Source organism: Falco peregrinus, chromosome 8, assembly GCF_023634155.1.
Source record: "Falco peregrinus isolate bFalPer1 chromosome 8, bFalPer1.pri, whole genome shotgun sequence".
In the NCBI taxonomy this organism is placed as follows: Eukaryota; Metazoa; Chordata; class Aves; order Falconiformes; family Falconidae; genus Falco; species Falco peregrinus.
In genome coordinates, this window is record NC_073728.1 from 60,400,983 (window position 1) to 60,427,079 (window position 26,097).

At 44.3% G+C, this 26,097-nt stretch overlaps 1 protein-coding gene across 1 annotated transcript in view; it reads left to right on the forward strand.

Annotated features, from left to right (window-relative positions):
* The window catches only part of RASGEF1C (RasGEF domain family member 1C), an 80,795-nt gene that overhangs the window by 27,876 nt on the left and 26,822 nt on the right, over nucleotides 1-26,097 (forward strand). The window contains exons 2-4 of the mRNA XM_055812639.1: nucleotides 19,136-19,318; nucleotides 20,847-20,969; nucleotides 23,563-23,700. Coding sequence (XP_055668614.1) covers nucleotides 19,142-19,318; nucleotides 20,847-20,969; nucleotides 23,563-23,700 — 438 coding nt within the window. The 5' untranslated portion in view covers nucleotides 19,136-19,141. The remainder of the gene's footprint in view (nucleotides 1-19,135; nucleotides 19,319-20,846; nucleotides 20,970-23,562; nucleotides 23,701-26,097) is intronic.

A 26,097-nucleotide genomic window follows, 5' to 3' on the forward strand; every position in this document is an offset into this window, starting at 1 on the left:
GGAATAAAAATATATGATTCTCCTCTCTCTGCTGAGACCCAGAGATCATCCGTCACTGCTTTTTGAGTCCCACCTCCATCTCAAACCTGGATTGTTGTCTAGAGAGCATCAGACTCGTTCAGGTGATTGTGGCTGTTCCCTGTGCGCACAGTGTCTGTGCAATATTCTCTAGTGCTCAGCCTAGCTCAAACTTAAATAACACAAAGGGATTTAATTCTGTTTGGTACCACACAGCTCCATCAAATAACAATAATTCATGTCTCACAATCTGGAGTTGTAACAAGATATGAGCAGACTTGCCTTGGTACCATCCTGACACTTCAGCTCAGTAACCGAATTCAGGCCAAGCAAGGACAGTGCAGAGCAATTCCCCGGGATTTTCATGAGCAATGCGGTGATGTTCGGATGTCTTTGAAGTCTGGGGGCTACACAGTTAGAGCAGTGACCACTATGCGTTTTTGTGGCCCTTCTCTAGCTCGTGTAAAGCAGCGATTTGAGACAGCCTGCCTAGTCATTTAGAAGATGATTGTTCTCTCAAAGCAGCAGTTTGTCAGACTGTAATTTTAGAATTACATTATGTTTTGCTAGGACTTGGCAGAACTTCTCCTAGGCCTAGACTTTTAAAATAGTAGCCCAAGAAAGCTCATTCCTGGTGCAATTAAAAACAAAAACAAAAGGGAGAAGGAAGAGTGATTTGAAATCAACTGTTTGTTTGGGAGGTGTTTTTTTTTTTTTTTTTTTTTAAGAGAATGCAGTCTGAAACTCTTACCTTTGAAGATGTATTCCCACGCTGAGTCACATTCAGGGTTCATACAGGAAAGCCTGGCTGGCGTTTAGAGGTCGATATGTGGTGACTCCTTTAGAAAGTGCACAGCAGTGGTGTCTCGCAGAGGAGGGCTATAGGCATGCCCTAAGATAAATCGATTCCAAAGGTAGGCACTACCTCTTGGCTGCTTTAATTTTCCTCCCCCTGGGCTCGCTGTGCTGGTGTGATTACAACACATGCTGGGCTAGGGTCACCATCTTTCCCTGGGTGACAAGGACAAATATTTTTGCCTTCAGAGAGACTGAAGTTTTCTCTATTGTGTGTCACTGCTGTCTGGGGAGCACGTAACGCCATGTCATCTGTGACAAACACAGCGTTAGAAATAAGTCTGCTATAGGTTAAGAGCCTCTATCTCGAGGTTATGTGGCTGTTATGCTACTAAATGTCACTTTAACTTACAGAGTCTCATTCTGGCCTTATTTCTCAGTGCTTCAGTTGGTGAGTGCGCGGTTTTGTTACTGCTACTCATGGAGTGCATAACTCAGCCTGAGTAAAGATGCCTATCTGAAATCATAAGGTACAGCTACATTAAGCCCCATTAGTTAAGAGCTGAAGTGGTTACAATTAAGGGTAAAATGCATACTCCATTACTGTACCTGTCTCTTCTCTGTATGTGTTTAATTTTCTGAACTAAGGGTGGGGAATTAACAGACACCTCTTTGATACATTTGCTGCTGTTTTGAACCAGCCCAGGTCTGTGAGAGCAATTGTATTTTAATCAGCTCTGTGAGTCATCACAAAAAGTGCCAGCTCAGGTTTGGTTGGCGAGTTCGTATCGTTGTTGATGTGTGAGACATGGAGTAGAAAGAACACAACGTGGTATTTAGCTGCAAGACTGAGCTCAAGATGCTGACAATTTGAAAAAGCTCAGTTTTGACTTTGCATGCTAAACAAATTTACTGTAGGAAGAACATGTTTGCCACACAGTGATGTCATTTTCATAGAGTCACTCCACAGATAGTGCCCACAGATCAGCAGAAAGCTTGGTCTGAATACAAAGACCTCTTCACGATTCTTCCACGTCTCCTGGTTGGAAGAAAGCCAGTGCTGATGTGATAGTGAAATGCATGCAGATAGCAAATCTATTCATCTGGTAAAATTCCTGCCTGAACTCCCTTGCAAATCAAAAGTCTCATTGAACTGCCTAGAGAAGGTGAAAATTATCAAAGATTTGCTCATGTGAGAGCGAGAAGAAAAATCACAGGATACTAGAGAGGATGGAAGCATGGTGCTGGGCCAAAACCTTGCCTCGTGGGAGGGTCATTTGGAAACTGGAAGCTCCTGGAAGCTTTTATAGGAAAGGGTGTTGAGTAATGACAGACTGAGCATCCTAATAACCTCTTAACTCCGGCTTCTCATGGTGTGTGGTGTGGCAGTGAAGTGCAATGAAGAGCCAATGTAACATGAAAAGGGATGGTTTAATGGTAGAGGATTTGGGAATTTCAGAATTGAGTTCCCACTGGGAAATGAGTCAGATCATAAAATGGACTACAGTCCTGGAAAGTCTAAATACTCAGTATGTTAATAAAAATTATAACCAAGGAATCAATTATATATTTATGAATGACAGGCACACGCTTAAAAATGCCCTGGACAATAAAGATTAATATTTGTCATTAATACGGTAAAAGAAACCTAATGGGCTAAATAACTTGATTTCCCACACATTTCTGGATTTGGCCAACGTGAAAGATTTCACTGAAATGATCACAAAATAGACTGAGATTATCTTGGCCAATATCTTTCTTTTTGACAAAACAGATTCTAATAATAAAATCTTGTGTTTGACTGCTTAGCCCAGTGAAATGTTTTTAGTAGTCCTTCCTTTTCACACTGTTTAGTGGGCTGCAGCGATATTGCCAGCCGGTCCAGAGCAGGAAGGGAAGGAGAGTTTTGTGCTGGCCTTGGCGGGAAGGTCGGGACACGGATCTGGCTGGAGTGCGGTGGCACTTGCAGGGACTAGCTGGGGGAATTGTTAAATGTGCAGAGTAGACGTGAGTGGGAGTACTGATGTGAATGAGGGAACCTGTACAAATATCTCTGTTTAGAAGATAATACTTGAAAAAAATGCTTATTAACAGTATGGGAGAAATTCAGATAAGGACAAACTTCTTGTATGTCCCTAAAGGGCTCCTATGCCAGTATTGACAGGGACTCTTGGCCGTGCTGAGATACAGGGAGGTCTCCAAGTGGGGTGACATGACTGCAGACATACTTTGCTTTTTGTGTCCTCGGAGTAGGTAAATAGCTGTTACAGCTTTGCCTTTTGGGCACTGCAGCTTCTCTGTAGTTTAATCTGTTAAAACTCTGAAAAACTTAAATACCCAGAGCTCTGTCTAAAGCTGAATTACGTTTTACCCTGTTCTTGCAGCATAATGTGGTTTTGAGCAATCTCTTCAGTTGTTCTTTTTTTTCTTCGCTGACCATTGAAAGGCACCCAATTCCACCCTGTTGTTTTAAAGCTTGAGTATTTCATTTTTGTGGATAATTTAAGCAAGGATCCTTGAAATTCCTAAAAAACCCACTTGTTTCTCTGAGTCCCACACGTGTCTGCTGAAAACGCTGTAAATGTCATAAGAAGTGATTTCACTGTACAGGCTGCCCAGAACAGACATATTGATGTAATTTAGCCTTCACTTGCCAAGTTGAGCATTAGGATTGTGTTTTCACATGTGAAGAAGCTATCAGCTTTACAGATAGCCATATTTTTATAAGCTGCATTTGGCTGTCACACCTTCCTCTGTAGTCTCTTGATATGCAAACAAGTCTCAGTTATATGTGCTCCTGGCCTATAAACTGATATCCCTGAAGAGTTCCTGATTATCCTTCCATTAACTTTTACTCTCCTCCATCTCCCTCAGGGAGGTAACCAGTAGTCTTTCCTTCATCATGGGTTTCCAGCTGCTTACCTCCCCGGTTCCCTTCTAAATAGATTCTTTCAGTAGTTTTGTATGTCACTAAGGAAATACAGACTGTGAAATTTCAGCGCCATCTAAAAGTACAGCAGGGACTGCTGAAATGGGGAATTGAATATTTGAAATGCTAGGAAGGCATCCTGGTTCTTAAAGTGCCATCCCAAAGAGCAGAGTATCTATACACCGTGTCTCAAGAATGGTCTTGTAGTGCAGCCAGTAGAAGGGGCATTGCTTTTTGTATATGGTGTTCCACCTCCTCAGATGTATTACTGAAAACTTTCACAAAAGCTTGTGTGAGCCGTTTTTATTTTTTCTGGTCTAATTAGCATTGTTTACAAACCAACATTCAAACCTACGTCTGGGTTGCATCAAGTGCTGCACACTTCACTGCATTCCTCACTTCCACAGTTTTTCCTTTATGGAGTTCAGCTTGTTTCTTAATCAGGCTCTCATACCCTGTGTCCATCATAGCTGCAGCTGGGGACATGCCAGCAAAGCATTTAGGGATGAAATCTTCATTTGTCCTGTGTCCATCCTTCTGCAAACTCCTGTGACAGTAAGTGTTTGTGTGAGCACGACCCGAGTCCTGTGCCCAAAGTTTGGGTCTGTGCAGGGTGTTTTGCACTGGGAACACAATTCATGCAAGTTTTGGATGCACTGCTGTCTTGACCACGAATCTCTATTATTATTTAAATTCTAAGTAGTACTAAAATAGCCTTTGAGGGCTCTCTCTCCTATCATGTATTACTGCTTATTTTGTATCCAGTTGACAGTGGGCTGTATGTTTCTTCTAGTTATCGCCTTAAATTGAGCATAAACCAGTGTTTGCTCATTCCTGTCAATATTCTTTGTTTGAAACAGGCTGCTGGCTCAGCTCCTTTAGAATTATTCAAACTGAAATGATTATTTAGCTGAATAAACATTTCAAGACAAGTTGCACATTTGTGGTTTTGGTATTAGCACTGTTATAACATTTGCAAATAACCAGAGACTGAGTTTTTAAATGTGATGTCTAACCTTGTAGCCGTAAATATTTACGTGAGCAGTCAGTTTTAACTGGGGAGCAGAGGTGACTCCCCTTATCCGCGTGAAGCAGAAGTGTACTTTTTGTATAGTCACACTGACTTCAAGGGCATGTTGAGTTTGTGGCCGCTGAACAGAAATAAAATGGTTAGAATATGGCCCCAGCTACCTGGTGATGGCAGCCTAATTTGAGCATGTGATTCATCCAATTTCCCATGCGGAGTGGAAAGTCAAGGTTTTTCTTCAATTGCATATATATATCTACAGCCTTGAGAGATTACAGGTGACACTAGTCTCTTCCTTTTGCAAATCCTGCGTATTTGCATATCTTTACATGCATAATTTTACCAGAAATTCCCCTATAGTGTTTAAAGTCCTATTGTGTATGTCTGTCTGGGCAGGTCTGGAGTCTTAGAAGATTGAGTGAGATATTTAGCCACGGGGTAACAGCTCTGGTGTACATTCAAATTTTATGTCAGGTAGTTTGTTATTATTAAAATGGTACAATTTCGTAACAATGGTAGTTGCTGCTTTAAAAACCTCACTGTTGCTCAAGTAATGCGCGAAATGAATGAATGAATGAATATAGCCTTTGATGTTGGGCTCTATCCATAGACAAAAGTTGGGATTTTCACTGTGTTCCTGTGTAGCATGTCCTTTTTCAAGCACTGTGGAAGGGTGGTATATGTCCCCAGCTGGGCTGCCCATACGCTAAGCAAGCTGCTACCCTGCAGCCTTGGAGGCTGGGGGGAAGAAAAACAGTGTGTGTTGTTTGTGGCTTGTCAAAGCACCAGAATAATGAGTTAAAAAAGCTCTGTGCTTCCTGACGGGTCACATATCTTTCTGATCTATAGGATTTGCACCCTTGACACCATCTTTTGAGGAGCACTTCCAAAAAGTATGGAATGAATGTAGATTATGTGGGAAATATCTCAGCAGCGTGCTCACACAGCTCGAGTCAGCACAGTCTCCCACTGTTAACTGAACATGTCCTTTATGGAAATTGGCTTTGTAACCCACATTTCGACTGCTGGAGAGTTATGAGGTCAGCAAGTGCAGTTCAGAATTTAGCTCATTTTGTGTATATCTTGGACCATATTCACCCCTGGGTTTTATGCCACAAAAATCAATGGAATGATGCCAAGAAAAAAAATAGTCCTCTAATATTTAAAGTCAACTCTTCAAACACGCATGTGTTTCACTGAGCTCCCTACCGTAGCTCTCGGAAGGCTTCTGCTTGCTGGTTCCTGAAGGTTGTAATTTTTATATGGGCTCTGAGAATAACTAACAATAGCAGGTTTTGGATGGCTATTAAACCTTGTGCTTCGGGGTATCAACTAGTCTCTAACTACTTGGGCGCAGAAAGAGGCAGCTGTAGTGAGCAAACTGTTGTATTTCAGCCCTCTGCAGTGCTCTTGTCCCTTTCTACGATCCGTCTGATGGCAGCCAGCGTGAGAGGCAGGTGGGTGAGCTGGCTGGACCATGGGCAATTCCCGTGTTTCTCCAAGAGCAGATTGTTGATCCTGAAACCAGAGCGTCACCTTGCTGGTGCTTTGATAGGGAGCAAAGAACTAATGTCTGCAGTCCCTTTTAATGACAGACTTTTAGCAGTGATCACAGAATTGTCTTGCAGAGTTAATTTTGGCTAATGAGCAATTAGTCAGCTCAGTGGTGACTCCCCCGTGCCTCTCGCCTGCTGGGGAAGAGGTGGTCAGGGCTGAGTGTGGTGCTTCCCTGGGGTGTGGGAGCCTGAGCAGGACCCACGTGGGCCCAGCACCCCCACCTGCTGTGGTGCTTGGGCTGCAGCTAAAATTTCCTCTTTCTGAAGTTGAGGGATTTATTTTCCAGCTACAGACTTGCTGTGTTATCCTAAATGTCATCCTAAATGTCAGCAGAGTCTCCTCTTTTCCTCCTCTTTTTTTTTTTTTTTTTAAAGTGCTTGATGCAGCCAGAGAAAATCTGTCAGTGGAAGACTCCTTGCCTCTCCAAAGGAAAGTTGAACTTGCGTGGGTTGAGCGTATTCTAGCGTGAATGTGTTTAAATTTGGGGATGGCTACAGAAGATGATGATGCTTTCTCGCCTCCGTGAAGCGCAGGGCTGCTGAGCACCCAAGCGCTGGCGTGTGCCCGGCAGCCTCGCATCATGCCGCAGTAGCGGGTGGTGGGACTGGGAGCAGGTGCAGATGGTGCTCCAGAAGGGGAAATCCAGAAGCTCACGAGCTCGTTTCTTTTAGGGAGATGTGTCCATATGCCATTCATAGAGCACAAGAGCCTGCTTGTCAGTCTGGAGCACGCCGGGGATGCTAGGATGAAATAACCCAAACCTATACCTAGGACCGGAGCCTGATGCTGGCTGCACCGGTGTAGCCCCTGTGCTCTGTCCACCTTCCCTGGTAGGGGGGGGAGGTCCTGTGTTCAAGTGCCATCATCAGTGCATCGTGAGCCCAGGGCCGAGGGGATATTTGGGAGGAGTTAGCTAGGAAGCATGCATGGCTGGATTCATCAGACAGGCTCAGCTCTGACCTCTTGGTTTTCCAGTCTTGCAATCCTGTGCGCAGCTCTTAAAGGCGAGCTTAGGATAGGGGGGGGATGAGCATCATGAATCGGGTGCTTGGGTGTCTGTCCCCACGGCTGGGCAGTGCACACCAAAGCCCAGAGGTGTTCGCCGCAAAGGATGCCTTGCAGTTGGACATAAATCTCAGGGAGGCTTGCAAACCATGGCAATTAGGAGCAAAAAAATCCAAGAAACATTTGTGCTGATCTGGTAACTGAGCATTGCTCAAATACAGCGTAATTAACACTGGTGATAAATTGACATTGGTGACAGTCAGAGCTCTGGTGCTGTTCTTCAGAAGGCATTGATATATTCTGAGATGAAGATTATACCCTCTTCCATTTAATAGTCCAGCAAATTTGGGAAGAAAAGTCAAATGAAATGTTGTCCCACTGGAGCAGCGATGAGCAAGTTACTTGAATTGCTGTGTTTGCATATTGGGGGGGTGGCGGGGTGGTGGTGTGTGCACTCATAGGAAAATGTGTGTGCCTCTATGTAACTGCATATACATATGTAACACGTGAAATACATCATTATGCATTCATATGCGTGTGTGGAGACTGTCTGAGGTTGCATGTGTACATATAAAAATATGATTTATAGGGTTTTAAATCTCCCTGACAGACTCCAGGAGACCAATTTCTGAATGTATGTCAAGGTTTTTGACTAAGAGACAGGTAGCAGTAGGTGCTAATAAATGAAGGAACTGAGAGTAAAATGTTGTGACATGCACCTCTCTGAACAACCTGCGGAGCGCTGGCAGAATCATCAAACCGAGCTGAGAGTAATCAGCAGGGACTGATAAAGCTGCTCTTGTAATTATTTGTTTGATATACAGCTTTCCTTCTTCCTTCTGCATAAATAGCAGAATTGCTTTACTTAGTGTGGGAGGTTTTTTATTCCTGTCAGGGCTTGTTCTCACCAAGATGTCATGAGAGGAGGACTGAGATCTGCATTTCTGTTTTATTTACGGGCTTTCCATTGTAATTCTGACAGCATGCGGTGGAGACAGCATTCATTTAGATGGGGAGAGGCGTCCTTGCTCAAGCAAAGCTGTCGGTGTTGCTGGGGCCAGACTCTGCCATGCTGCTTTTAAGCTGCTCTGATTCCTCCAGGTTTGGCTTGGAAGAAGCAGTTCCTGAGAGGCGGTGGCTGCTGAGGTCTGAAGGCAGTCATGATGTCATGCCCGTGTATTTAGATATGAAATAAAATTCCCACTGCAGCATTCTCATTTATAAGTGTGAGTTCGATGCCGCAGCCCAGACTGCCCTACAAAACCATACAGCCCTTCAGATTGACAACTGTTAGTTATCCTTAAATAACTTCCTCTCCTCACCACTTCTGCTGAAGCAAGAAAATCCAAGCATTGACTGATTTCCAGGCAGTCACAGTGGTGGCCCGTCCGCGACAACTGAACTGAGCCAAAAGGCTCCTGTTGATGTCAGTGGTTTCTGGGAACACTGCCTGCATGGTTTTGTTCCGGGATTTCCCTCTCTGTCCATGCCTGGTTGAGATCCGACTTCACTTGAGGAAAATTTTGTGATTCTCTGTTTAACAAAAGGTGCAGTAATTCATTCCCACTCTTAAGCACTCTCATTTTTCTCCTTCTATTTTTGTTCTATGTATCCTTTTTCTTTCCTTAAGGAAAAGGAAATCCTTTTTCTTGAGGAAAGATGAAGGATAAATTTTGCTCAAAAAAAAAAAAAATTCCTATGCACCAGAATGTTTTTTATATTGTCTAAGGCTTTTACCAGGAACTCGGGAGGAAGGGGAGGCACAAGGGGAGAGAGGCACATTAGAGCAGAAAATAGATTTTCTAGCCTAAAGTGAGAGAAATCCAGACTGCTGCTTTAGCATACATTTGAATACTGTCAAGGGCATCTGGAATATATCGGTAGGCGTTCTCCTCCTAATAATACTAAAAATTGGATAATGATGAGGCACAGATATGCTACTGGCCCCATAGTTCACGTGCAATATTGGGAAAGGATCCGAGACATCAGAGGCTGCGTTCAGTCTTATGCCAGGGTTGATGCCAAATTGCTTTTACTCAGGAGAAATACCTCAGACTTGAACCAGAGAAATCGTTCTGCAACTAAGAAGAAAAAAAAAAAAAAAAAAAAGCTTTACGCTCATTGCAGTTTTATGGGGGGCTGTTCCTGAGCAATTGCGGTGCATCCTTTCAATGCTTTCCGATTCCAGGTAATGATGGCATTTTAAGATAAATAATGCTTTTGCAGCACAGCTTGTTTTTGAAGGGCTTTTATTATTGCTGATGTTACATGAGAAAGAAAGTTATTAAAAAAAATGTGGCACTAACAAATTGAAGCCTCCAGGGAACTGTTGTCTGAATGGGATTTTGATTGGAGTTCAATTTAATTGGCCATAAATCTTCTCATTTCTGATTTACATTCTACTTCAGTCCAGTCTACCAAATTCATGATAATCAGCTTTTCATTTTTCTCTATTGAAAAAATACTCTGACATGAGCATAAACAGAAATATTCCTTCAGCAAGGTGACCTTGTTCTTGCTTGTACCATGCTGGTAATTGATTTAATGCCTCCTTACCTATAAATTGGGTCTCTTTCTGAGGCATGTCCATCAGATTTCGAGGTAATTGGTTAGTGTAGTTGTTTTTTTCACTGTAGTATTTTGACTGCCAGATATTTCTTATAAACCTCTAGTACAAGAGTAGCTGTGATCATTCTTACTGACATGATGGAAAAAATTTAGCTGGTAGATGTAGGCATGCCTGTCCTGTTGGCTGCCTGTGAATGCAGCTGTGTGCGTAGCTTGGAGAATAAAGGCTCTTGTTCTAGGCCGGAGTCAATATTTGAGAGTAGAGCTGTGTAATTTCTTTGGTGTTTGAGTTGAACCTTTTTTCTGTCACATTGCAATGTACACTGCAGGTGCCACATGCCCCAGGCCCTTCTGGTGTGGAGGTCTGCTGCAAAGGAATCATTTTTGTGGCTGCTGTGAACACCAGCCTTTGCTCTGTGACTCGCCCAAGGGCTAGCAGGGAGAGGATGGAGACCTGAGAGCTGCTCTGCATGTTCTGGGTCACTGTAGATGCTGGGCCCGTTTGCTGGTCAGAATATTTGGAATTGTTCTTTTGAATTAGAATGCTTTCTTATGGAGAAGTTGGAAGCCCATCAAGAATTGCTTAGTGTGTGAGTGAGTTTGTAGCGCCTTTTACAGCAGAGGTCACTTTGGTTTCAGTTTTCCCTTGAAAAACTGGATGAAGAGGGTTTGTGCTCTAGGTGCTTCCCCGGTTTCCCATGGGAGTTGCAGCTTAGCTGCTCCTGTAGCCTGTTCCCCCTCAGTCGGAGCTTCCTAGTGCATTCCCATCCCTACCTTGTGCTGGGGGCTGGGGCTGTGCCACGCGCTGCCCCTCCTCCCCAGGAATGGCGGTGGGCAGCAGCATCCACTGCAGCTGCAGGCTCCAGCAACTGCCAGGGCAGGTCAGAGCACTTCAGTTCAGGCCAAAACAGATGTAGAGAAAACTTTTTCTTTCCTTGAAAGAAATTTTACAGAAGAAAAAGAAAAAAGTTTTCCAGGCACGCTGAGGCTCCTGGCCTGCATCCCTCCCCTGCTCTGGAGTGCCGTGCGCCACAACACATTGTAGAACCGTCCTCTTGCTCCCCGCTGCTCTGCTCATCTTTCCCTTACTTTGCCCAAGGTTGCTTTTTGCAATTGCTGATTTAGATTCATCAGGAGTTTTCCTTCCCCTCCTGATCTGCAACGCCCAAAGGAGGCTCCACAGGAGAGGACTGGGGGGGTGAATTCTTTAGGGAAGTGATTTGGGAGGAGAGATGAGTAAGAGGTGAGAACCAGGTGGGATCAAAGGAAATACAATTATTGTCTAATTCTGATTAGATACCCAAACCCCTTAAATTCACTTGCTGCTCTTGCAATCCTGTTCATGGGAATTTCAGTGAAGTGCCTCAGCTGCTGCAAGGAATGGGTAGCAATGGAAGGGAGCCAGCCCATATTGAGATATAATCGTTGTTATTGAGTTTGGAGAATATTGCAGTTAAAGTGTTTTTTTCCCCACTTTTCGTATCCTGTGGTTCTTTTCACTTGTGATTCTTTTGTGTTTCTAAGTTGTACAGCTTCATTATATTGCTCATGTAACCATTTCCAACAGTACTGGGATTGACAGGTTGAGTTTTCTGCAATCTCACAACTTCATGGACTGTAAATTAAATGTTTCATGGCCTGGTGAAAAGAAACTTACATCTGCTACCGGTTTCCGAATTAAATCAGCATCAAATACATTGAGTTTGTTAATGCCAGGTACTCTTGCTGAAAAAAAAGTTTATAACCATGGCCTTGACAACTGGAAGCAATTACTTTGCAGGGGTTTTCCTTTTGTTTTCTGAAACATCAGAATTCTTTTGATCCTTTTTCCTCTACTTCCCTCCCTACAAAAGAAGTAGAGAAAAATCTGAATTTTAACTCATTATTATTATCTTCTGAATTTTTATTTTTTTGTCTGCAAAGATGAATAGCTGGAAAATTACTCAAAGTAATGTAGAGAAAAATGAGTATCTGTTGCTGAAGTTTCTGCCGAGCCTGCCAGTATTTAGGCCTTGTAGGACAGCAGCAGGCAGGTACGGAGGCAGGTGAGACCCAGCTGTGTCTTGTGCTGTCCTGGCTGAGAGCTTGGAGCAGGGCTTGTTCCCCAGGGGATGGGGCAGAAAGTGAGGGCTTCATGGGGAACAGCTGAAGAACTCGTGCCATGTCCTGACCCGCAGGAAGCGTGTAGCAGAGATGAGAAGCATCATTGATAGAAAAGTCTCCGTGTCAAATAACGCGTCTATGAACAGCTAAACCCTTCTGGCTCCAGGTGGTGTGCTCAGGCTGCCTGTGAAGTTGTTAACGGGAGAGAGTTTGAAACTGGCCATCACTGTGCAGCCTGCTCCACTGCACGATTGTTTCTGCTCCTTCAGTCGTTACCTACTTGAGCCTTGGTTTAGGAGTCAAAGTCTTTTCCAAGCCACCTAGATGGTAACTGGTCAGAGCTTGGACCCCAAAGCCTAATGAATAGGAGTGGGAGTTGGTTCCTCTCCCACTTGTGGCATTAAGTAGATCACCTTTGGCTCCAGTTTCCTATCCCACTGTTTGTTCATCACCATAGTGACTTTTGTTTGGGGCAGGATTCACCTGGATGTGAATTAGAGCAAACAGCACCTCGGTTTTGGTGTCATTGCAACTAAACATAGAGGGAGAAGAGATCTGTACGTCTGCTCTGAGCTGCAGCCCGGTGCAGCCCATTAGGTCATCTGGGCCATCCCTCAGTTCCTGATGCTTTTGGAGCAGAGGAAATACTTCAGCAAAGTTCTTCTAGTTTCAAATAGAGAGATTGGTGATGGTTGGATAATAGGTTTGATTACAAATGCTGGCCAAGAATTCTCCAATACGTTTTTCCAAAATGTTTTAGTGAACCATCTGCTCTTTCTTGAACTCTAGTTTTGGTGAAAGTTTGAACAGTAAAGACTTCTGCAGGATTGGGATGGGAGACATCTCCAATCTCTGTTCCCTGACGGGAGTAAGAACCAGTCCGACTCACTCTAGATTAGGTATATTTGTTACAGTTTGTGCCTTGCCAACTTTTGCTTGACCCTGAGTCTCCCATAGCCTTGATTTATCCCCTGCTCATGCTCACTGAGCACTGACTTGCACACCCTGAGTTCTTGTAAGGAGGAGCCCATGGTCATGGTCAGGATAGTGAGTGAAACTGGATCCTCCCATATGGCATGGATGGACACCCCAGCCTCCACACCTTTCCTTACCATCCACTCTAGCTCCTGTAATTCTGGTGGGAGATTGTCAAAAGCTTGTGCCTTTCATCCCTGAAGTGGGAAGGGTTTTATTTATTTTGTTAATCTGAAAGTTAAGTGGGTGGGAAGATAAGTCTGCAGCCCAGCTCCATTCATCACGTGGTAGCAGCTCTTGTTTCCCCTTGAGAGAGGCAGAGCAGATGGAAGGCAGAGATGAAATGAAGATCAAAAGTAAACAGTGTGATTAAGTTTTTGATAAAGGATAAAACACTTATCACATCAAAGCCGCTGAAAATCACATTAAATGTTTCCTGACCGTTTCATGTCCACGTAGGCACTAACTGTACTTGCCGTGGGGACATTTGTGACAGCAGGCAGTGGACTTGGGGAAAGCTGGTGGGGTTTTTACCTTCATGGTTCTGCTGCAGGTCACTGGGCTGGCACCAGGGAGGCAGAGCTGGCAGCCTGTTAGCCACCCCCTAGCACATTGCACCTCTCTTGCTGCAGATTGATGGGCCCATATTACAGTCATCATTAGGCAGTCCTGTCTGTAAGCCGTGCCCTGCTCTGTTTTCCAGGTTTGGGGCACTGGTTTTCCAGGGGTTTTAAGGCACTTGTGGATGTAGAGTTTGTGGGCAGCTTTTCTCCCGAGCATTGGTGATCCTTTGGTTCTGTGCTTTGGATCAGTGAATCAAGTTCTTAAATGTGTAAGCAGTATCTTTTGTAGTGAGAAGCGTCTGTGGATTATCTGTTTTCATCACTGTGTTGGAATATTGAGCTGCCCTGGCCCATAGAGAAAGATTAAAAAGCAGTATATTGCCGTTATTTTTAAATTTCTTTTCTAGTCTTACGAATGTATGAAATATATTAAAAGAATGTAAAGGCAAGGCACTCTTTAATAAACATGAAAAGCCAAGAATGATGAAACAGAAGAACAGCAAAAAAAGAGTAGAGGTAGAAATAAATATAAGCAAAGATTCCCTGTTCCAGTTACTACTGTAACACCCAGAAGTGCGTTTCCTCTGCAGTGGCAGCGGGCTCACTTCCAGCAAACCAGACTTCATAATCCAAAAAAGCCACAGTTGAACAAGCTGTTGCTTGAGCTGTTGCATTTCCCAATCAGAGCATCCTTGGCTGAATGCACAACACCAAGATCTTGGAGAACACGGAGGAGCCCACTATGATCCAGTGTGACACAGTTGTCCTGCTCCTCCTGGGGAGTAAGAAGGGTCACGAGGACACCTTACTGCAAAGTGCCCCGACAAGTGAGGACAGACCTTTTTTGCACCTTCTTGCTTAGCACGACTTGCACAGAGCTGGGATTATTGATCGGACTGTGCCACTGCTGGTAGACATAACATTTTCATAAAATTAATGCAAAATGCTACTGTTTCAGCTCAGTAGCATTTTATGTTGCCTTTATGCAGATGCCAGTGCTGAGCCCCGTTTCCTTTTTTCTTCATTCTATAACCTTGGTTTTCTGTAGGCAAGGAAAGAGCCATATGCCCCGCCTTCTCCCACAGAGACCAGTCCCAGAAACAGTCTGCCTTTCTATTTTCAACTGGTGCAGAGACATTTTCCCGTCTCTGGGTCTCAGTCCTTTAGAGCACAGAGATAGTTTAAATGCTGCACATGTGCAGCCAGCCACCTGTATCATCAGTCATTTTGCGTGGTGGGATGTGGAAGTGTGCCCTTCACTAAGATCCCCTCGCCAGCAGCGCTCCTTCTGGAGCACCATTTATCAAAGTGGTCCTTCAAGGCGTGCATTCTGTTTTACCCTTGTCGCTGCCACCAGAGCCCATGTGCTGTTAGCAAAGCATCTCTGCTCCTTCTGAACCCACAAGCATGAAGTCTAGTCTTGGGATCAGTGTGTAGCGCTATCTCGTTCCAAAGTCAGGGCACCAGCCCTCCAGTATGTTTACTGCTGGAAATTTCTAGGTCTTAGTAAGTACGCGTAAGAGCAGCAGAAACTTGTGAAACTTGGGGGTTTAGCTTTTCCTTGCATGATTAGATTTCCCTGTACCTGGCGGGGTTGGTGGTGCCATTCCTTCAGCTCATATATTTGTACGGTCTCTCACCTCCATACAAGTTACAAGTCCTCTTGAGCCCAGCAGCAGGTCAGCTCACGTTGTTGCTCTCTGCCCAGAAGGTCACTAATTTGGGTCATTCTCTGCTACCAGCTGCTGGGCTTTATGGCACGTGGAAGAAGCCAGGCGCTTTTGAGATCTCTGTATCATCCTGCAAGTTTTGGTTGAAATTAGCATCTGATTTCCATCTGAAATGAAAGGAACAGCGAAACATTGTGTGCTTGATTGGACTAAAGTTCAGGGAAGCACTTACCTTTTATTAGTGTGTAGATATATATATAAAAATATATATATAATTGTATATAAATACAATTACTGAATTTTCACATGCTTAAATCTTACTGACTCCTGGTTAAGTTCCAGTGGTTTTCAAGTGAGGCTTTGAGCCATTTTTACCATGTGAGCTGTTCTTTCCAGGAAAAATGGGATAAAGTTTTTACATCCAACATGGACTTCTTTACAAATACGATCTAATGCTCTGGGCTTGACTTTTGCTTGCCATGGTTTGTATTTAAAAGCCCAGAATTGGGGCAATACTTGAACAGTTTGAAGAAGATTTGTATTAGAATCACAGAAAAGTTAATCAGAAGGGACCTCTCATGGTCATTAGTCCAAGTATCTGCTCGAAGCAGGGCTAACTTCAAAGTTTGCTCAGGGCCTTTTCTAGTTGGGTTTTGAAAGTTTCCCAGGATGGAAGTTGAACATCCTTCCCAGGTCTCTCTTCCAATTTCACGTGGTGCCCAGGGGAGGATTTTCTCTTACATTCAACTGGAACTTCCCTTCTGCAGCCTGGGGGTGTTTCCCCTTACCTGTCATTCTGCTCTTCTGGGAAGGGTCTGTCTCAATCTACACCGCCTGCCTTCTCCATCATCCAAACCACCGTCAGTAGAGGAAGACAGATCTCCTTAAGGTTGTTTGCTTGTTTGTTTTCCTCTCTCAGTGCCTTCCTTCTTGTTTCTGTATTCTGTAAGTGATTGACAGCATAACCTCATCTGCCTACTGCAGGCAGTCACGTGTTTGGGCTCTTTCAAAGCAAGGTCGTGTTCCTATTTAGTACTTTTGGAAAGAGTATTTCAGAAACTGCATGTACATAAAAAGAAAGCAGCTGTTGCAAGGAGAGAAGTCCCTGTCCTAAATTCCTATCTGCCAAATATTAATGTTAGTTAGTATCAAGCTTAGTAGTGCAAGAGGTTTTTAGTCTCTGTACAGTTGGCCTTCATCCTGATGTGAACAGAACAGGATCAGTTAACTTCAAGTAAGGTGGCAACGAGGCACCAGCTCAGATACAACATAGGCCTTGCCTGAAAAGTTGAGATTAGACCAAGAACTGCATGATAAAAAGTCATATTTAATTTCTTCACAATACCCAAGACAGATGTCTCTGTGACAGTTGTACAGCTGTTTTTATTCAGCTGTTTAAAAAAAGGTAACTTTTTCTTAGGAAGCATTACTGTGTATTTCAGCAAGATTTCTTGTGTAATGAGATGCAGAAGTTCAGGCAATATCCTGTTTAGATATGTTTCTATTTGATAATAAAAATGGCATTGACAATGAGGGATTGCACTGAATAAATTATTACTTCAAATTCTGTTCTATGGCTGAAGCCAGGATGTGTCCTGTAAGTTCTCAGATGTTTTAACGTTTTCTTTTCCTCATCTAGACAGCTATATGTCCATGAGATTTATTTCCTGATCTATATGGACATGCAATCCTTCTTGGGATTATTGCCACAGGAACAAGACCTAACATAGAGCATGTTAGAAGTAACAAATGGGATTTGGCAGTCTTTCCCATTTACTACTCAGAGTCTGAGCAGTGTACAAAAAGCAGCAATTAGTTGTTCTCAGAGCCTTATTAACAAGCACATCTGCACATTCATTAAAACTAGATACTTCCCTAGCTGGGATGACACTCAAATATTCTGGTCTTTAAACTAAAATCCCTGACATCTATTTTATTTTTTGTTCAAGGGAGGAATTTGTTGGTTTTGACATTTTGGTTCCTTCTTGCTTGATTGCAAATCCCGGAGGCACCCTGCGCTCCCGCCCCATGTGAGCCTCCCAGAATGAGATAAGATGCAGTAACTACACTGCTGCCACCCAGGGAACAGTCCCTCCTTTGAAGGATGAAGTCACCCAAGTTTTGCTCGTAAAGCCTGATCTCCCACGGTGCTGGGACCCAGCCCCCAGCCTCTCCCAGGGCTTCACACCCTGCCTGGCTTCCAGGCACACTGCCCTTCTCATCCTCGGTGGCCCAAGGCTCTGAGTTGGCAAGCTGGAGCAGCCTGAGCTTTGGGGGAGTAGATGGGTTGTGCCAGGTAAAGAGGTGCTTTTGCAACAGTAAATACAACATACCATGCGTGTAACTGAAGCTGAGCTGGCTGGGTCACAGCACACCTACTGATGGATGTCAGGGAGAACAGCAAGCTCAAATTTTTAAGCCATATCCATGGGGCAGCTTTTGAAGTTGTGTGCGGTGGTAAAGAGGCAGAAAAGTGGATGGAACAGGATACAGAAAAGGGCAGAGAAATATATTTAAAAGTCAGGTGTATCTGCTGGCTGCTTGTGACTGAGCACCAGCAGGCTGCCTGTGGCCCAGCACCTTCCTGCGTGGGAGGTCGGTGCCAGCTCAGCAGGCTGCGGGGTGCAGATCTTGCTCTTCCAGCGGAGGCTATGCTCAGGAGGGAGAGCTGGAGTCCTGGGAGTTTTGTAGCTGCTCAGGGGAGTAGGGGTTGGCTCTAGGACTCTTCCTTTCCATCATCTCTTTCCCCACCCTCCCTTACACTAAGTAAAATCATATTTAGAAGCAAATAGTCAGGTAATGGGGTCCCTTGCTCTGGATGATGCATTTGCTGACCTGGGAGTGAGCATGCACTGTCCGTTTACCAGTCCACGTCCTATAATGCTGCCTCTAGCTGAGAGCAGAGCAGCTTCCAGGATGGATTTTGGAAGCAGCTGGAGATGCTTGAAAGCCCTCAGGGCAAAATCTGTCATCCCTCTGCACCAATTCAGGAACAAAACAGCTTTTCTTAGTAGAAGAAACATTTAAAGCTGATTGTAAGCCCCAAAATTGAGATGGAGCCTAGAATGCAACCTGAAGAGCCCAGAGAACTGAAATACAGGGAGCTTGAAACTGGGCTACGTGCCTGGCTTCCTTTCAAAGGTGCTGAGGACTCTGCATCTCCGGTGAAGTTGATGAATGTTCAGGCTCTTTTTGAAACATTTATTTAGTACCTAAGTATAGATCTAGGACTGACTAACTTCACGCTCCAAAAATAGTGCAGGTGTCTGCCTTCTCCCTCTTCCTCACTTTTCCTTGCTCTTTAATCTCTTCTTCATCTCCTCCTATCTTCTCTGTTCCCTCCAACTCCCTTCATTTTTCCATCCTCCCCCAGTTGTCTTCTGGTCCTGCTTCTACCTCCTCGCTCACTGACAGCTCTCCTGTCCCACGGGAGCCACAGAGCATTTCTCAGGGTCCATCCTGAGCAAGCCTTAGGTGACACCCCTTTTCTCTTCCTCTGTCACCCTAAATTCTCCCTGCCTCGTTCTCAGGCGGGCAGAGGTTCAAACGAACAGTTGTGTTCTGCTCAGGAACCTGCTGAATTCAGTTCCCAAGTATCTTGCCTCTTCAGTGTGGGAGTGACAAGGAATGGCAGCAAAAAGGGAATCATCACAGACACTGTTGATTGGGGTGGGAGCCCAAAGTGGCTGTCAACACTTTCTGGCCCAAACGCATAAATCAAAACATCCCATTTTCCTGTGTATTTCCCATCACAAGCATGACCGGCCAATGACAACAATGAAAGAGGTTATAATGAAGGGATCATGTTATTTTTGTGAACAGGAAACTCTCATTAGTGGCTTGTGTTTTTCGTATCAACCAGAAGACAGATGTGGCTGTGAATCTGGTGGCTTTTGTCCCTAATACAGGTGTTTCTGTGTTGTAGGAAGGCATGCCCCAAACGCTGAGTTCTACCAGTATGTTTACCCAATGTGGCTTCAGCCCTCATCTACATACTTCAAAAGAAGATGAACAAGGAGGAATGATCTTCCAGGATGGAAACCTTACCTCAGCATCTCTGGATGCTCTAATCCAGCATCTGATACCTACCACTGATTACTACCCTGAAGTAAGCAATTCACAGTGTAATAAACAGTTTAATTTTGATGAATCGGGGCAGCACTTTATGCAAAAGTGCAAATTTGTTAAATTTTGAATTGAGGGCTAATTTAAAAGCTGCATACAATTAAAGCTTGGTAAATTGATGCATTGCTTTAACTGCTGTTTCACTGCTCTATAATTGTTCCCATGAAAAAGCAGATCCCAACGTTGATACTGCCTTTAAATAAGAGAATGGGGTAGGGGAGAGGGGAAGCTGTGGTGGTGATGAATTAGTGGTATAGCAGTCGGAGCACATCAAAACTAGCAGCATATCCCAGAGAGGTTTAGATGAAGACTGAAGCAAAAAACTTCAGGAATGAACTGGCATTAAATTGGCTGAATTGCAGTGGCTGCTGCATTCATCCAGGTTCGTCTGTGTACAAAGCGTTCCCTCAGTGACAACAGAGATGATCCTTCTGGTGGGTTCATAATTTAGCTGGGGTTTATTCACACCAACTTTGCAGTCACTGAACAACACAGTCCAGATCCTAATCCTTGCTCCGTCAGTGAATATTCAGTGTTTCTTCACCAACAGTGTGAGGATCTGCACTGGCAGCAGGTTTATGGTCCTGCAAGCCATTGACTTCACTGGATTTTGCACATCCTGAGTGGAATTCAGGATGGAGTTTGGCTGGAAGACTTCTAAGTGCTAATATATCTCTATGGAAACGTTTGTATTTGAAAGCACAGGGTGGCATTGACTTCTGGGCAGTTTAGAAGACTATAAAAGTTATCAATGCAGAGCAGACAGCATGTTTTAAGTAACCCACAGCTCAGTTTCTGATCAGCTAAAAATAAGTACTAAAGAAGTATATCAATTAAAAAAAAGAACAGAAAGGCCATAAAAATAGGTAATGGACAGATTAGGCTGTGAGATTTTCATTAAGCAACGTATGATATGTAATATTGGACCTGCTGCTCGGGAGCAGGGCTAGGTCTGGGGGAAAGAAGATAATTCAGGTGCCAGGAGGGGTTAGGATGCAAACAACTGAGGATTCGTGCATATATTTTAAATTCACTGCTGGAATACTTTAAATAATCCAAGGATTTATCCAACAGGCCTGCTTCCCACAGCTTCACAGATGTGGGACTGCATATCATATGGCTTGGCTGATAGAAGTGAATTTTGGGGAGATAGTAGAATAAATGAAATATTTCTTAAAACAGGCTGGGTGAGACCTGCAGGGCAATAGCAAGATGTGACCAATCTGGGGGCGTCTGCAGCTCACAACCTGGTACAACACAGAGATGCCTGAGTGTCTACACATTTAGCTTTCACTGGCCTGTGTGCACCCCTAGTTGTGCTGTCTGTTAGTTGTGCTGCTGCTGCACCCGCTGTAGGCAGTTCCATTTTCAGGGTCCGGAGTGCTTATGTCTTTTAGAAGTAAAGGTCTATCCCGGTGGAAATGCAAAAACCATGGAGTTTGGGGCTTTTATGGCCAATATTACCCACTGTGTGGCTGCTTACAGCAGGTCTCCTTGTCTTTCTCCTGCAGAAAGCCTATATCTTTACATTCCTGCTGAGTTCCAGACTCTTCATTGAACCCCATGAGCTTTTGTCCCGAGTTTGCCTCAAGTGCATTGAGCAGCAGCGGCTGGATGACCCTGTGCTGGACAAGGTTAGTTTATCTTTACAGCAGAAAAATGTGATGTATTTTCGATGGGCAGAGAATTCTGGGGCTCTGGTGTGTGTCCTTTATCTCCCTTTGGATTGAATGAAACTTTCCGGTAAAGGATGACAGTTGCCGCTGAGATCCTGACATTGGCACATCCTAGTATCCATGTCCAAGAGCAGTGCTCCAAGCACTAGTGATTTCAAATCTTCTTCTAATTTTACCTTTCCCCCTGTCTCAGTCTTCCCAGGTGACTTTCCTTCTTAACTTCTTTAAGGCTCTGATGAAGCGTGCGGGATGCAAGGAGGTAGGATGTAAACCTCACGCACTGAATTGCAGATGTCGACACCCCACTCTCCCATTTTTACTTAATGCGTCTGCCCTTTTGCTTCCTTGCTTCTGGTACAGTAATATTTCCTCTTGGCGTTACCTGTCAGTTTGAACGCTACGTAACAGCATGCAGCTCCCCACTAACCTCCCGTTGCCGGCACTGACAGATCGTCCGCACAGCCGTGCTGCAGAGCGGCGCTGTCTGGCACACCAGGAATGAGCTAAAGCAGTAGTGAGGCTGTGACAAGCCAACAGAATGAGAAAATCCAAGCTGTTCCTGTGTCGGCACTCCTCCTGTTTTGCCCTAGGGACTGTGCAGACTGATAATGTGTGTAACAACACATGTGCATCCTCTGGCAGTCCCACAGACAGCGTGGTGGAGATGGATCCCACTGGATCCTATTCAGTGCGGGATTCCACCCAAGCTCTCCTCGGTGCACTGATGAAGACCTATCCTACTGGAGCAGGAGATGCACCTTCAGTGCAGTGGAGGGGAGAAGAGTGTGCGATAGTTGCAACTTTCAAAAAAAACCCAAATTCTGATATTAGTCTCAGGATCAGCCTTTCAAGCTTTGAAACACTGTTTTTGGCATCAAATACTGAATCACCAACACCTGAACACACGTGCTTGTTTTTGCCTAGGCAACTGGTTGCATGAGTAACAGGAGCTCCACTTCACTATGGAGAGCGATCAGCCAGACTGCTTAGAAATCTGGTGCTTGGGTCGCCCATACATTGGTGTTAATAGAAATATCTGTATGAGATGCACCATACAGAAAATTTTTCTGAGGTTTTTTCTGAGTTCTGCTCTCTGATGCCGCAATGGATGCAAGTTTAGGAGGATTAAAATGTGGGCATTGTGAAGTTTTGTTGCTCATTAAACTTTGCAAGAAATGAGAAATACTGTATTTTTATGAAGATCTCTCTGTTCGCCTGAAGTGAATCTGCATTTTGGACTGGCCTGTAGTAACGCAGAGTTGGTGGGACACAGCTGATTTTGTGTTCCTGAGAGTGGGGCTGACTTTGAAACCTTGCACGCAAATGACCTCCCATTGCCTGTGTCCTGTGACGTGCACAAAGTCCTCTCCTTCAATTCTTAATAGCAGTTTACACAGCTGGAGCAAATGTCTCCCCAGACCTTTGTAGTTTCCAATAAAGCTTTCCCTTTAGCAGCCACCTGCTGGTCTTTGAGCATGAGCTTAATGCTAGCTGACAGCAGTTATTTTTAGAGATGTGGTTCATTGCAACCTGTTGTTGGTGGAAAGCTGAAATACACATTTTAACCACCTTGGTTGAAAAGCAGAGAGCTGTGGAGCTCAAGAGTATAATTTTTCCTGATTACAGGGTACACTTTAGCTACAGTACGTAGGATGCAGAAGAAAGCTGTTTGTTTTGGTCTGTGTTTTCTGTAAATAAAAATGCAGTTTGTTGTTTAACGCAATTTCCTTTTCACATGTTCTTGGATAACGGAGGATAAAAGCTTTGGAAGCAGCTACACAGGCCGTCCTTTGAGATAACACTAATGCACCGGGTGTGCTGTTCCCCACATATCCCTCCTTGCCCCATATCTTCTTGACTATTCGCACTGCGGCATCCTCAGATAAATCTACACCAAAAGTAAAGTGGGCAATCAGCTGTGTGTTATGTGAGTGGGTGCCCTTGTCCTGTCACGACCTTGAGCTCATGTGGGAAGAGAGCAACATTATCAGTAGCCCAGGTAAAGTGACTGAAATGCTGGTGTTTTGTCCATCTTTTCTTCCTCACGTTACATCTGCCCCTGGTCTCTAAGCAGTTTTTTCATACAGCCAGAAAGCAAAGAAGTAAAAAAAATGTCTCCTTGTTGGTCAAGAAATACATTCCAATCTATTTTTCAGAGAAGGATGAAAATATAGGAGGGTTGTAAGTACAAAAGGAAGAACATATGGTTCAAATCAGCAAAAAGGCCAGATGTTTTTAAAAAAGGTATAAAGGTTGCACCAACAAAATGTCCATCCAGCCGTAAACTGGCCAATTGCATGTGCAGAATACTTAAATCTGCATGTAAAACAGACAGTTGTGCATGCATCTAAGTTCTGGTATATTTTGCATGCCAAATTGTACCACTTGTGCACCACACTCTTTGTTTGCATGTGTGCAGATTTTGCAGGTGCAACCATAAGTGCCTTCTTTGAAAATCTGGCCCCATTTTCAGTGACGTACATATGTACTGGGAGACTTTAATGAGTAAATGTGTTTCAATTTCTACCTATCATTCTGGTTTCCATTTCAGGCTCGGATCAGAAAATTTGGACCCAAAATCTTACAGTTGCTGACAGAGTGGACAGAGACATTCCCGTATGACTTTCAGGAAGAGCGGATGATTGGCCATCTGAAAGACATGATTCACAGGATAGCCCCATGTGATGAGGTGAGGCCGCCTGACCTGGGCTGTTGCATGGAGATGTTAAGTTCGTTTTCCCACTTGGATCTTCCTTTTGCCACGTTCTATTCCACGCCTCTTCTTCAACAGTCTCACAGGGGTTTTTTTCTCCTTTAACAGTTAAAACCTGAAGTAGCTTCCCTGAAAGCCACATCTCTCAGTTTAGGTGCTCCTATGGCAGTGACAGGGGGACGCATTGGAGTGATCAGCGGAATTTATCCTACTGCACGTTGAATTGTAAGATAATAATATCCGCGTCTTACAGATGGAAGAGCTGAAGGCATAGTATAGACCGAATGTGGTGGTCACAACTCAAATAGCAACAGGGCTGTCATCTCCCAGGTTATAGCCTAGCAGAGGAGTGAAGTTTCATGACCCGAGACCAGTCATCCTGGCGGAGCAGTGGCTCAAGGAGCGCTCCAGGATGTTTGCTGTAGTGAATGAGGAGTGGAGCAAGCAGCCAGTTGTCAAGTGATTGCACTGGGGAGCTAAAAAGGCTCATCAGTGCCTGAAGGTACCTGGTGAAAGCTTCCTTTCTCCAAGGGCATTTATGGTCCTTTCTTGTCTCACCTTCTCCATTTATTTATGTCCCTCATCACCTATGCCAAAATCTAATTTTCCATTACTTACTTTACATGTCTTCATCCTGGTAATTTTTTTGAAACAATCTTTGTGTTTTGTCATCTTTTTCATTAGTCAGTCTGACAAGGGTTTGGCTTATTCCTTCCTGTCCTGCGTGAAGGAGTTCACTGGCCCTATGCTTGAGCAAGCAGGGACCCAGGCAGGAGGCGCAGAGCAGCAGACCCTGATCACGGTTTGACTGGTGCCACTGGAATCCCCGTCAGGTTCACTGGATCTGTGGGATGAGATAGCTCCTCTTGAATCCAGCCTGTTTGGCTGACATGGTGACGTAGCAAGGGACAGTCCTTACATTTAAAGAAAATACATTTATGAACATGTAGCTTCTCTGGGAGCATGAAAATGGCAGAGACAGTGGTGTGTCGCCTGCTGGCAGAAAATCACTCTAGGTGGCTGTATGGTCTTGGTGTTCAAATGTGTGAGCCTTGTGTGTGGCAGGGTAGGACAGAGTGAATGGAGTCTATGGGAGACCTGCTTCCAAATTCAGGTGGATGAACCCCATAAATTAATTCAGAAACATTAAAAATGCTACAAAGTCCACAAAAATAATAAGGGTAAGAGCAAATTGTACATAGAGAGTCTCTAATTAGTTCTAGGTTAACCATGGGATGTGGGAGAATTCATTTCCATTGGCTATATCAAGGCCTGGCTTCAGGTCACAGATGGGTGCAATTCAGTAGGACAAAAAGCACATACCCATGAGGCTGAGAAAGAGAGGGGTGGAGGGAAGAGAGAAGGAATTAGCAGGGTTGCAGCACAAGGAAAATTAAATTGGATGCTCCTACCCACATGAAACAAAAGAGAAATGGAAACAGCTGCTCTTGGGCTGTGCTGGCATCACGGCTGGCAGCTTTGGGTAGCTGTAGGCTGATACGGATCGGCTGGCTGGGCTGGGAAGGGCTGGGACGGGGAAGCTGTGTGACACGTTGGTGGAGGTAAGACAAGAGACAAGGTGGCCTCAATTCCATTGATCAGACAGTAAAACTTCTCCCTCAAGGGGAAGAGGCAATGAGCGTGCCCCTGCCAACCACCAAGAAAGGCACCTTGCAGCCCTTCAGCATCTGAAGTGAGAGAAACACATACAGACCCACCACGTGTCCACTGGAAAGAAGGAACCTGCCAAAAGGGCAGAGAACAGGGGGTTTGCAGGTGCTCTTTGAAAGCAGTAGCTGTCCCAGTGAAGAGCCATAAATGCTAAATACCCACTTTTTGCATGCAAAGCAATAGATTATTTGCCTAACCTGAGCAAGCGCTGCACACATTTGCTCTTGAGCATGCATAGCTGTGTACCAATGCTTATGGGTGCCCTGGGGGGCCTCAGACTAGATTAGGTTAAAATCATTGTTTTTCAAATATTACTAGGCACTGTAATTGCAAGTGATTGTGCCTGAGCAAAATCAATAATTAATTTAAGAAACAGCTCATATCCTACAAATGCAAATTTCCTTCTTCAAGGGACAGCACAAAAGAGTGGTGGTGCCTCGAAGTTGTTTGGAGGAAAGTTGTTCCCATTGTGAATCCCAGAAATGAAAGATTGAAAGATTTGTGAGGTCATCTAGTCCATGTAGGTCAATGCAGGATTTTCCTCTGCAGTGTATGCTCCTGTCCTTTGTAGAGTCCACTTTCTAAAGGCTCTGTGATGTGCTTATAAAGGTGTCCATGCTGAGAAGCATTTCTTAGTAAGTGCTGTGATTTGCATTTAGAGTTAGAAATTTTAATTAAAATTTGAGCTCCTAAGCCACCTGC